Here is a 13,608-nt window from a genome sequence, read left to right on the forward strand (position 1 = left end):
ACCTATCAGTGGAAATTTAAGGGGTGATTATGTGAGGCTCTTTATGGAATGCTGATATATTCCATCATATGCTGTCGTAACATTTATTAGCTCCAGACCAGTTTGTGTTTTAAAGCCAGACCTCCTCTGTGACCCCTCCATTAATCTGGACAAGACCAGAATGTCATTATCTGTTTAACACACCTCTAATTAGCCCGACTCTGGCGTGGCTTCGCTTTGACCTCAACTCCCCCATGGCGTCATTTTCAGTGCTGTCCTTAAAGGCTTTCGAGAGTCAGCTCAGGACTCGTTTCAAGCTGGAAATCATTGCTGATTTTTCAGCCACATCTTGTCCTGTTTTTTTTTTTTTTTTTTACTTATTTGCTAATATGCACTTTCTTTGAGGGCTGCAACTACTTAGTTTTTGTCAGTAATTTATCTCTGCATTTTCTTCACAGTTTCCCCAGATGACATCTTCCGATTGCTTTTTTGTTCAAGAAACACCCCAAAACCAAAAGGTATTAAATTAACAATAATATAAAACAGAAATGAGGCTGCAAATCTTCATATTTCAGAGACTGGGACCAGTGAATGCTTTCAGTTTCTGTCTTAAAGGTCCAATGTGTAGGATTTAGGGGGATATATTGGCAAAAATGGAATGTACAAAAAAAAATGTTTGGGTTTATAATCACCTGACAATAAGAATCATGTTTTTGTTAGAAATGAATTAGGGTTTTTTAAGATTATTTTTCTGGCATTTTGCCTTTATTAGATAGGACAGGGCAGGACAAGTGTGAGAGGGGCTGACAATGAGGCCACAGGCTGGAATTGCTGGGACATTGCCTTCTTATGTGGGACGCCTGCTCTGCCCACTAAGCCACAGGAGGCCCCTTGAACTGTTTTTAATCGACACAGGGAGCGGGTCTTCATCCACTGAGATCACAATGTTGCACTGCCATGTTTTTACAGTAGCCCAGAACAGACAAAGTAAACTCTGACTCTAGATCAGTAGTTTTCAAACTTTTTGTGCCCAAGGCACACCAAAGGGTAAGCCAAAATCTCAAAGCACACCTGTATTTATATCTCTGCACAATAGCCTTGACAACCAACTAACCATTACTCATGAAATATTTAACAAAATGTTTGAAGAGTTCATTTTTAACATTTTAAATGTACATCAAAGCACCAATAACACATCCATCCAAATAGGAAATAATGTAAGATAATGTGATGTGTCACATATTTGTAATTCCCACGTGCAAACGGTGACAAATAGGTACTCTGTGAAATGGGTGTGCACAACATACTGATAAAGAAAATAAAATATTTATTCCTAACTTTTTGTATAGTATAGTTGAATATTGCAATAATAATGTGTGGTTATCACAAAATCCCACGGCACACCTGGATTGGCATCACGTCACACCATAAGACAGAGCCATTTGCATTTTCATGCTTTTTTTTTTTTTTTAAAACATGAAACTGCTTTACTCTGCGTTTTAATCGCCAAGTCTGTTTGTTTCGGAAAGGAAGAGACCTCTGAGGATAATTCAGCTCCCAGTTAAAACCTCCTGAACACTGAAGAAAATCTAACCTGGAGAAGTTTCAGCTGGTTGCAATCTGCAGTCCTCACTGGAAGATGCCTCTAAATCCCCTTAAATCTTACACACTGTTCCTTTAATATGAATATATTTATCAAAAGGTGGAGCCCTGCCATGACTATATTAATACACTAATCTAATTCCTTCAACACATTCTGAATTAAACATATAACTCTGTCTTCCCAACACATCTTCTTTACTTATGCACACACACACACACACTATTATTACTCATCCTTTATTCTAATATGTATCACTGTTCTACTCTAACATTACGATCAACACCTCAAGCTCAAGTATTATTTATTATGATAGTTATTATTTAATTGCTTAAACTTTATTTTTGCCAACTTATCTGTACATTACATGGACACATCTGACAAAAATATAAAAAAACTAAGGGGAAATTTGTGAATATGATTGTATATGCTGCAAGAAACTGAAATAAGAACTAACTTAAAATAAAACAAGGACTTAAAAAATGCATTGATTATCTTTGATTAATCAACTAGTACCCTCAAGCCTCCCTTTGTCTCTCTAGCCCTTTGTTTTTCAGTCTTTTGGATCCTCTCTCTTCAGGTCTCTATGCCTCACTTGCCCACAGGGTACAAGTCAAACCGGATTAAAGCAAATAAGAGTCTTTGAGAATCACTGAGTGAGAGGGATTTAACACCGGGAACTTCTGGCTTTCTCTTCCCCTCAACTCTGACAGTCTGCAATGCCATAACTAAACTCCATGGAATACCAGTGGCAGCAAATTTACCACCCTGTGATATTTGGACATACTTGCTCACTCCACTTGCTGTTTCATCTTCCCTGTCTCCCTCCCTCTGCAAGCCTGGCTCCGTTTTCATTATTTATGTGGTGGTTTGTATTGCAGAATTGAAGTCTTGCTCGGATGACGCTAACTCCCCGGGTAACCTCGTTATTTTATGAGACTGCACGTAACTGTCAACATGCATATACTTTTATGGGACACAAAAGAGCCATGAAAACGGTCGACGTCGTGACACCCGTGTGAAGGTGCAGTGAACGACATCATTCCCCTGGTTTGGTATTATGGGCTGTAGTAGTGGGTGAAAGCTCCCAAGACCAAGTGGAGAAATTGCAGTGAGTAACATCATCAAATAAAACGTTTCCAAGTGAGGAAACAGGGAAATCACTTACCATGACCATCCTGCAGGAGTTATGGCGCGATGCAGTGCGAAACGACGCCCCTCTTGATGCGACGTGGATGTGAGGTGGAGGCAACGGAGGTCTTGGCAGCCCGGGGCCGGGGGAGAGGGACAGGGTGAGGGACAGAGGGACAGGGTGGCTGAGGTGAACTGGAGGGCACTGGGGCAGTCTGCGCAGGCTGTGGGAGGGGTAAGGGGCCGGTGGGAGCACCGCCTCTGGCCCCCGGTGAGGAGGCTGCGGAAAGATGAAAGGCAGAACCAGAGGAGTCAAGAGTATGCTTTGTCTAAAAGCAGAGAGAAGAAGACAGAGGAGAAACCGTCTGCTTCCTATCAGAAACAGTCATGTTAACCTCCTCCTCTTCCTCTGCCGCTCTTCCTGGTGCTGTCAAAGACGTATAAATCAAATGCTCCCGCTTGCCTGCTCATTATTCCCCAACTCCTCTTCAGGTGACCTATCAAAGGGAAAGCTTGTGCCATAAGCACCCGCTTGGCCTCATACGCTAAGGAGCCCACACACACTCCTATTGAGACGGATCAGACATAGAATAGAGCCAAAATATGAGTCTGCCTAGTATTTAGACCTGGCTCCATGTGCACAGCTCATACACATGTAACACATACAAACGCACGCACACATGCGCCGGTTTAACACAGCTCCCGACAACTGGAAAATGACCTCACCTGCACTGTGCTTACATCAAACAGCCTTACATCCTTTCTCCTCTTACTTCTGACCCCAAATGAAAACCACATGCTGCTAACTGAAAACACCAATCTCTCTGTAAATGCGCAACAGCTTGCCTCGCTCGTGCTCGGGTGCCACCCTGTAGCACACATGTCACTTCTAACACGCCTCCTCTTATTTCAGCACCCCTAACTCAATCGATCACAGGTCCCTTCCCATTACGAAGCATGTCGGGGCAGTAATGGAGTAGTTAAGGCATACACAGCGATGTCGACACATGGGCTGCTACAGCAAACATTCAACAACTCCATCTTGCAATTATCAGTAACAGGATGACTCTATATCTCAAGTGAGCCGCCGCCGCATCAACATTCTTCATGTGAGAAACGTGCAGATAAATCAATTTTCTCTCTTTAACAGGCAGCTGTTAATGACAAGAAATGCGCTGTGAACACACCGCTCACCACAGACTCCATTATCACTATCTCCTCCACATGTCCACACAGAGAGGGATGATTTAATTGGATTTGAATGAGCTGCCATTTGTGTGAAAACAACACATCAATCCTTGCGAGAATTATTTGAGCTAACAAAACAGCTGCGGCATTCCTGGAAGAATATTATACAGCTTAGATCATCTAGTGGTGATCCACTGTTCACTGGAGTCAGATACTGACTACTGCAAAAGATTTGTGTGTGTTTGTAATTTAGTGACCTTGAAGATGGCGGCGCTCTGTGGCAGAGGCGGGGCCGGCCGTGATGGAGACGTCGTGGTCAGCGACGGAGGCTGGCTCAGAGTGGATGGTCCGCTGATTGTAGCGCTTACTGATCTGGAATTTAAAAGAGGAAATCTCTAATTATACACTTTATTATGATAATCATATGTCAGTTATAATGGTAATATATTTAAAATTATTAAATCAAAACAAATTATGCACAGCAATTGGCTTCGCAGTGTGACCAATTGTAAAAATGTTCCCATTCAGCAGTGTCTGACACAGATTTTCACCATTTACAAACACTGCCACATTAAAAATTCAGAGATAATTACAAATGATTTAATTATTAATGGATGAAAAAGCACCTGGGCTTCTCAATCGGGTTCTTTTTGCTGGTGAAGAGCAGTCCCCGGAGAGTTTTCCTCTTAATGAAGATAATCACACCAGCTCCCAGGACAATGAGGAGAGCCACTAGGATGCCCACTGTCAGAGTCCCACTGTCTGCTCAGAAACACATAATCGGTTGTCTCAGAGACAAAAGTCTTGTAGCACTGAAAATGACAGCCAGACGGTATCTGTCACCATCCTGGCAGACTTGTCTATCAATATTTAATGTTTGTAGTCTGAAATTCCCAGCAAATTTTGTGCACTCTAAGGTTAAAGCTTTTAACACCAGTATTTCCTACCACAAAACTATGGCTTCCTGCAGATAGGAACATAGTTCTGGGGACTATTTGTTATTGATATATTACCGTGGAGATACGCATACACTCCATGCCCAAAACCTACAACAGATCATGACCCAAGCTACAATAAATCAGCCATTTGATGTACTTGAGTTGCAACTTACTTGCTAATCTGATGGGGCCACTGTCCACACTGCCGCCAAAACCTGCCTTGTCACAGAAGGGAGGCGCCCAGTGAGCCTCGCAGTGACAGTTCTTGTTGTTGTTGCACACCTGCAGTATATTAAAGGGACAATTAACTGTTAGATGAGCCTGAAAATGCAGTTATCAGCGTGTCCTTTTCATGCTATATTTGACTATTTGTGTAACATGGCATAACTTTAAAGGGTTTTTTTATTCTGACCCTTATTTCCATGTTGTTGTCTAAGTAACAGTGACAACCATTCTAAAAATTGGGCCAGTATTGAGTGAGAGCTCTGCAGCCAGCAACAGCGATACAGACTGCAATTGTGCACTGTAGATCTATGTCCACTGAAAGTGCTTTTTTGCCACTGACAGGCTCAGTTTGTTATTTTAAGTGTCTGAAAACATTATGGAAAGGATCCCTACAGAGGAAGACCTTTTTCTTCAAGTGTATGATCCTTTTTGTTTGACCAGAATCAGCCCCAAAAAGCTATCAGCAAACTCACCAAACTCCATTTAAATAATTAGTAATTTTTAGCGTGTATAGATCCAGCATATTTTCACATCTTAACGGTCAAATTAAGGTTTTATTTCATTCAAACCAAAATTGGTGATTGTCAGAACAGTGGAAAGACAAGCCAAGACAGTTTTTGTGACTTTTATTTTGTTTCTTTTGACTTTGAATTAATGTGGTTTATGATGATAAAATTACTGTTTATTTAAATGGAGCCTGGTGGGTTTGGTGATAGCGATTTCAGGGCTGTTTCTAGTTAAACAAAAAGGATCCTACTGCATAAAAAAAGGTCTATCTCCTTAGGATTTCTTTCCACAATGTTGTCAGACACTTAAAATAATAATCTGAGTCTGTCAGTAGCAAAAACAAACACTTTTAGTGGACGTACATTGACGGCACGACCATGTCCAGGGTGTTTACACTGCAGCCTGCTGGCTGGCCTCTTGCTCAATACTGGACCAGTTTAAGAGAGTGTTGTCTCCATTACTCACTTCAACACAAAAACATGGGAAAATAGGTTCCAGGTTGAAAATACCGACGATAACCTTTAATACGCAGGGCTACAGAGCAAGAAAATGTCAGTTTACTAAGATATAAATCAAATAGAAGCAGTAAATCCTCACATTTGAGAATCTAGAATCAATGAATGTTTTTTGCTTAAAAATGCTTAATCGATTATCAAAACTATTGTCAGTTGATTTCTCTGTCTATGTTGATTTAGCACTCGATGCCACGGTCAACAGACACTCATGATACAGATGCTCTATGTGCTGCAGGGAGAAGACAGTCAATCACCAGCCGGCACTGCTAGACTCCATATGGCAAAGATGTCTGGTATAAAAACCAGAGCAGACTTTTTGCCTTATACCACATGTTTTATCTTTCTCTCTCTTTCGTCTTCCTGTCCTGCAGAGTGGAAGAATGGTACAGTCTAAGAGGATTCCCCGACAGGATAATAAGGAGCAGGTGAGGGCCTCTTTCCAAGGCAACATCTTGATCTAATCTGTGCATGCAGGGGTCGTCCCGTCTCCTAGAGGAGCAACATCCTTTTATTTCTGTGAATAAAACAGTCTTAAGAGCTTTATGGATACGTCTTAATTGGAGCTAGACAAACAAATATGACCGTTTAATATCTGGAGATGTTTCATTTCAAGTGACAGTAAAAACTGTCTTCCTCTGATGAAGCTTTACCAGTCGCAGCCAAAGCCTGTGGGACCTACCAGTGAATTTGAGGGTAATACCACAAAGCCACATATTTCATCTCGAGCAGGACCACCCATAGACGTTTGATGGGTGGCAGTTTAAAAAAATCCAATATCCATGCTACCCAGCTCAAAGTCAAACTGCGTGTCATTGCTCCTAGCGTTTGGCCAAATAAAGCCTGGCCTTCAGATTTCAACACAGTTTTTGGGACAAGGACGACTGGCTGAGAGTATGATGAATGGCACTTAAAGCTAAGCATAAATGAAGCTATTATATCTAATTGATTGAACCTTTCAGCATCCAGAATGATTGAATGCAAGGCATGTAATGGCTCCCTACCCGGCGTATACTGGGCATTTTGAACATGTCGCAGCCAAAATGAGCTCCTGTGTGAGGGAGGAATGGGATATTAAGAAAACAACTAATCTGGGTGGGGACTGGTTTGAGATAGACAGCCATCACATCAGGTCTTCACATCACTGGAACAGGATGAAAGGCGCCGTACTCACCCCTCGACCGCTGCACTTGGCTGAGCACTCATGCACACCAAAGACACTGACGTTCTGGCACTGACGATTCAAACACATCTGAAGCAGACAAAGACATTAAAAATTGACAGTGTGAGCTCAAAGAGCAGATTCAGTAATATTCCCAACCCTTTAATCTTTCAAGGGAAAAGACCAACACATCCAGCGTTCTATTTCTTTTAATTCGCCACCGCTTCAGCTATAAAACAGCATAGCATGAAATATAATTAAGTAAACACTGGGATTTTTCAAGAATGCATTAAAGCGGCTTTTTAAAAGTTGTATGATGTGGACTGTGGGCTCCTTAAAGGCACCACGCCCAAATATATCCAGACTGAATGTGAAGATGAACTTGGCAGCACTGGGCAAAGAGAGTAATGCCAGAACCCTTGACAGATGAGGGCAGAGGCTGGATCCTCTTTAAGGGTGGAGGTTCATGGAGAAGTAAATCAGACTAAATGGAGTAACTGTATCATTGAAGTGACCAATGTCTGAATTGATGACCACTGAAGCTGCCAAATAGACTGAATAATGGTAAGTCAATTAAGTGTCTGAGGCTGTGCGAGTCTGAAATGACAAGACGACACACCCTGAAGAACCTCTTAGAAAGTCTTAGTCATGGCCTGTCACTCCTCATCACTTTTTCCACTCTTATTTCCCAGCATTTGGGCAATACATTTATATTGTTTTCACACAGTCTTACAGAGAGCTACCGCTGCTATTTAGCAGTGGTTGGAGGTTTTTTAAATACTTACACTCAAAGGACAGCTTTGCAGTTTCCAGGTCCGTCTTAAAACAATGCTTATACGCCCATATGTACACTGAAAGAGTTTTTTTTGTTGCAGGAATGGGAAGATGAGGGACAAAATCTGCATTAGTTTCTCTACACACAACACAAATAAGGAATTTAAAGGGATAGTTTTCATTTGTACTGAGAGAAGACATGATAACATCAACCAACTACAGGGGCACTCAGAGGGCGTAAACCTTTGCCAAGGCCAATAATCCAGTCTCCTATAATATTCAGCTCTGCAAGCTCAACCACTATATACAGTGCCCTCCAAAAGTATTGGAACAGTGAGTCCAATTCGGTTACTTTTGTTGTAGACTGAAAACATTTGGGTTTGACATCAAAAGATGAATATGAGACAAGAGATCAACATTTCAGCTTTTATTTCCAGGTATTTACATCTGGATCTGATACACAACTTAGAAGATAGCATTATTTGTAATGGAACACAAAATTTTTAGGTGAGCAAAAGTATTGGAACATATAAACTTAAAATAGATTAAAGTGAATGAGACTTAATATTTAGTTGCAAATCCTTTGCTTTCAATAACTGCATCAAGCCTGTGACCCATTGACATCACCAAACTTTTGCATTCTTCTTTTGTGATGCATTTTTTCCCGGCTTTCACCGCAGCCTCTTTCAGTTGTTGTTTGTTTTGGGGGGTTACTCCCTTCAGTCTCCTCTTCAGCAGGTAAAATGCATGCTCTATTGGGTTTAAGTCTGGAGACTGACTTGGCCAGAGTAAAACCTTCCACTTCTTGCTCCTGATGAACTCCTTTGTTGTTTTGGCAGTGTGTTTTGGGTCGTTATCTTGCTGCATGATGAAGGATCTCCCAATCAGTTTGGTTGCATCTTTCTTTTAAATTAGCAGACAAAATGTTTCTGTAGACTTCTGAGTTCATTTTGCTGCTGCCATCATGTGTTACATCATCAATGAAGATGAAAGAGTCCGTCCCAGAAGAAGCCATGCAAGCCCAAGCCATGACATTACCTCCACCGTGTTTCACAGAAGAGCTTGTATGTTTGGGATCATGAGCAGATCCTTTCTTTCTCCAAACTTTCGCCTTTCCATCACTTTGGAAAAAGTTAATCTTTGTCTCATCAGTCCATAAAACTTTTTCCCAGAATTTTTGAGGCTCATCTCTGTACCTTTTGGCAAATTCCAGCCTGGCCTTCCTATTCTTCTTGCTAATGAGTGGTTTGCATCTTCTGGTGTAGCCTCTGTACTTTTGTTCATGAAGTTTTGTGCGAACAGTAGATTGTGATACCTTCACTCCTGCTCTCTGGAGGTTGTTGCTGATGTCACTAACAGTTGTTCAGGGTCTTTCTTGACAGCTCTCACAATGTTTCTGTCATCAACTGCTGATGTTTTCCTTGGTCTACCTGTTCGACATCTGTTGCTTAGTACACCAGTGGTTTCTTTCTTCTTCAGGACATTCCAAATGGTTGTACTGGCTATGGCCAATGTTTGTGCAATGGCTCTGATTGATTGTCCATCTTCTCTCAGAATCACAATTGCTTCTTTTTCACCCATAGACAGCTCTCTGGTTTTCATGTTGGTTCCACCTCTAAATGCAGTCTGCACAGGCAAAACCTATCGTACCCAATCTGAAACTGAGCTCAGACATTCAGTGCTATTTATTGTTTGAATAATCAATGTAATTGGGAGACACCTGGGCAACAAAACACACCTGTCAGTCACATGTTCCAATACTTTTGCTCTCATGAAAAATGGGTGGGTTCAAACAAAAGGTGATATCTTCTAAGTTGTGTATCAGATCCAGATGTAAATACCTGGAAATAAAAGCTGAAATGTTGATCTCTTGTCCCATATTCATCTTTTGATGTCAAACCCAAATATTTTCAGTCTACAACAAAAATAAAGGAATTGGCCTCACTGTTCCAATACTTTTGGAGGGCACTGTATGTCTGGATATGTTTCCAAAACTTTTACAACTAGGGGATAGAAGAGCCAAATAAAATGAGGTTGAAGTCTACAAGTTCAAACTTCATAGTCAATATTATTGCTTGCTCTCGCGATGCGTAAAGTTCAAACATTCTTCCTTAAGATCACTGGTGGAGTTCATTGCAGACAGTTCACATTTGAATGTAAGAGTCGTTGCATGATATGATTGTATTTATGTTTCCATAACTGAACCATAGTTTGAGAAAAGGGCGCTGTTACAATTGAGCCTTCACTAAGTCCCGCCCCTGGACGCAGACTGGCCAATCATAATGTAGCATCAGGCCAGCTCAGACCAGGGTCCGACAACAACACAGCTGTGCTCCATTCGTTTTAGATTTCCTTCATTTTCAGGCTGGTTTTGTGGATTTGGAGCTAAATGTTGTGCCTGGGGCACGTTGTGTATTAATGATACTCGTTACCTGGAGAGGTTGGAAAAAGATATACGTTTCTTCCCTGTTCCAAAACCAAAATCAGACCCTGAAAAGTATAGGGTTAGCTAGCTAGCTACTGAAGATATAGCCTACTGAATGTATACACATGCTGCTTTTGCTTTTTAATGTTTATAACAGTGAAACAAAGACCGACCCTGCTGTACAGGAACCAGTGAAGGGAAGCAGGGAAACTTTGCTCATATTCAACCAGCTGTGTGGCATCACATGAAAGTTGTTTGACTTCCCCCAGAAATCCCTGCCTGTCCGGCGGCGGAGGTTTGGGTGCTGGCAACTGCACGGAGGCGAATCCAAACACCATTCATCTGCACACACTGCGATGCCACACAGCTGGTTCAATATCAGCAAAGTTTCCCTTTATATTCATTGTCTTGTGTGGCGATCAGCAGTGATATGGTGGTTCACTTTTACACTGTGATCTGTAGCCTATAGTTCGGCTTTAGCTTCTAACTATCTTTATCCTTTTAACCTGTTGTTGCTGCTGAGTCAGTTTGACATCCTGGATATATCCTTCAAACTTCCAAAAAAGTGATAATATTTAATCAGGGAGTGCAGTTAGTTGCAGTGTGGGCTCCATGCTTGCTCTGACAGATTGACGGGTAATCCCAAAGGGGCGTGGCTTAGAAAAGGGTCAATTGCACTGTTACAACTGTACCGAATCTCCCATGAAACCACTGAGTGCTGCATAATGACTGCTTTCTGTATGCAGTTTAAGCAACTACACGTGTAAGCTACCCCAGATGACAACTGGTACCTGTGAATGCTAACTGTGATATGGAGTCATTGTGATTCTACAGTTGGCTTTGCTTTGCCACTATTGACCTTTACTACCATCTACTGGATTTTAAGATATTAATGCATTTATTTATTTAATGCCCTATCTCGCAGTGTTAAAGAAAGTGAAAAGCTCAACTGGAAATTAACAAAGCCTGCCTCATTTATACGATGGATCAGTGAGATGATGAGCACTCTTAAACTAGAGAAAGTAAGATATTCACTGGGAGGATCTCAGACAAAGTCCCCTTTCATAAAATACGTAGGAACCCTGTCCTCTGCTTGAGCTAACCTTCATATTATAATATACTGGGGCCCCTTTAACTACCATAATTGTAGCAATACAACATTAAAAAAGAGAATTTACAATCTGACCACTTCATAAACTCACATCTTGCACAGGTTTTTTTCTTTCCCTGGTTGTTTTGTTCAGTGTATCTGTTTGTATTAACATGTACAGTCTATTTAAGATTGCACTTTTGTCTCATCTTTGCTAGTTTCACGTACATGCATGTATGTCGACCTTGGAAAAGAGGCGAGGGTGGGAATGGGGAGAGCAGGTTCAAAGTGGGAGACGTCAACTGTAACTGTGCCTTTTCCACTGAATAGAAAAATCAAAATAAAGTCTATTAAAAAAAGAAAGCGAAAAATAATTTGTGCATCCACTCCAAAATGTAATGGGCCCATGCTACATCTTCCTACAAATTTTCAGGAAAATTGGGCCGGTAGTATTTCTGTAGTACTGCTGACAAAGAGACAAACAAACAAACCGAATGGAAAATATAGCCTCCTTGGCAGAGATAATAAGTCTTTCACTGTACAAATGGGCATGTGAGTAATGCCTTAAGTCAGACCTGAAAAATTGGTAAACCCTCCTTTCAGTTAAAGTAGCATTAGTAGTTTCCGTTTAAAATTTGTAACAGCACAGAAGTAGAAGTACACCCAGAAAATGTACTAATGAAACGTAGACGAACTCATCATGCAGAATAACCCCCTTTATCTTAGACTTTTTTAACATTCCTCCTTGTCTTTGATTTGATATTTATGCAAAGGTATTTTTAATGTTGTGTATGTTTTCAATATAAATACTTATAGTTAGGTCCATAATTATTTGGACAATGATACAGTTGTCGTCATTTTGGCTCTGTACACCACCACAATGGGTTTTAAATGAAACAATGAATACCTGCTTAAAGTGCAGACTCTCAGCTTTCATTTAAGGCTTTTTTCAAAAATGTAGTATGAACCGTGTAGGAATTACAACCATTTCTTCACACAGTCCCCCAACTTTAAGGGCTCATAAGTATTTGGACAAACTAACATAATCATCAGTTAAACAGTCAGTTTTAATACTTGGTTGCAAATCCTTTACAGTCAATGACTGCCTGAAGTGTTGGACACATAGGCATCATCAGATGCTGGGTTTCTTCCCTGGTGATGCTCTGCCAGCCCTTTACTGCAGCCGTCTGCACTTCCTGCTTGTGTTTTGGGTGTTTTGCCCTCAGTTTTGGCTTCAGCAAGAGAAACGCATGCTCAGTTGGATTCAGGTCAGATGATATGACTTGGCCGTTGCAGAACATTCCACTTCTTTGCCTTAAAAATGTCTTTGGTTGCTTTTGCAGTATGCTTCAGGTCATTGTCCAGCTGCACTGTGAAGCATCGTCCAATGAGTTTTGAAGCATTTGGTTGAATCTGAGCAGATAATGGTGCCCCAAACACTTCAGCTTTCATCCTGCTGCTCTTGTCAGCAGTCACATCATCAATAAATACAAGAGAACCAGTTCCACTGGCAGCCATACATGGCCATGACATAACAGTACCTCCACCATGCTTCACTGATGAGGTGGTGTGCTTTGGATCATGAGCAGTTCCTTCCCTTCTTCCTTCTCTTGTCTTCCCATCATTCTGGTAGTTGATCTTTGTTTTATCTGGCCATAGTATGCTGTTCCACAACTGTACAGGCTTTTTAGATGGTTTTTGACAAACTCTAATCTGGCCTTCCATTTTTAAGGCTAACCAATGGTTTGCATCTTGTGATAAACCCTCTGTATTTATTCTAGTGAAGTCTTGTCTTGCTTACAAGAGCAGCAGGATGAAAGCTGAAGTGTTTGGGGCACCATTATCTGCTCAGATTCAACCAAATGCTTCAAAACTCATTGGACGATGCTTCACAGTGCAGTTGGACAATGACCTGAAGCATACTGCAAAAGCAACCAAAGACATTTTTAAGGCAAAGAAGTGGAATGTTCTGCAATGGCCAAGTCATATCATCTGACCTGAATCCAATTGAGCATGCGTTTCTCTTGCTGAAGCCAAAACTGAGGGCAAAACACCCAAAACACAAGCAGAAAGTGCA

The 13,608-nt window shown here is 41.2% G+C and overlaps 1 protein-coding gene across 1 annotated transcript in view; it reads right to left on the bottom strand.

Moving 5' to 3' along the window:
- Positions 1-13,608, bottom strand: part of adam12a (ADAM metallopeptidase domain 12a) — a 124,506-nt gene that overhangs the window by 5,801 nt on the left and 105,097 nt on the right. The window contains exons 17-21 of the mRNA XM_033610620.2: positions 7,255-7,332; positions 5,010-5,118; positions 4,525-4,660; positions 4,156-4,270; positions 2,748-2,990 (exon numbers count right to left, since the gene is read on the bottom strand). Of these exons, the coding sequence (XP_033466511.2) occupies positions 2,748-2,990; positions 4,156-4,270; positions 4,525-4,660; positions 5,010-5,118; positions 7,255-7,332 (681 nt within the window). The remainder of the gene's footprint in view (positions 1-2,747; positions 2,991-4,155; positions 4,271-4,524; positions 4,661-5,009; positions 5,119-7,254; positions 7,333-13,608) is intronic.

Source organism: Epinephelus lanceolatus, chromosome 21 (assembly GCF_041903045.1).
Source record: "Epinephelus lanceolatus isolate andai-2023 chromosome 21, ASM4190304v1, whole genome shotgun sequence".
Taxonomy (NCBI): domain Eukaryota; kingdom Metazoa; phylum Chordata; class Actinopteri; order Perciformes; family Serranidae; genus Epinephelus; species Epinephelus lanceolatus.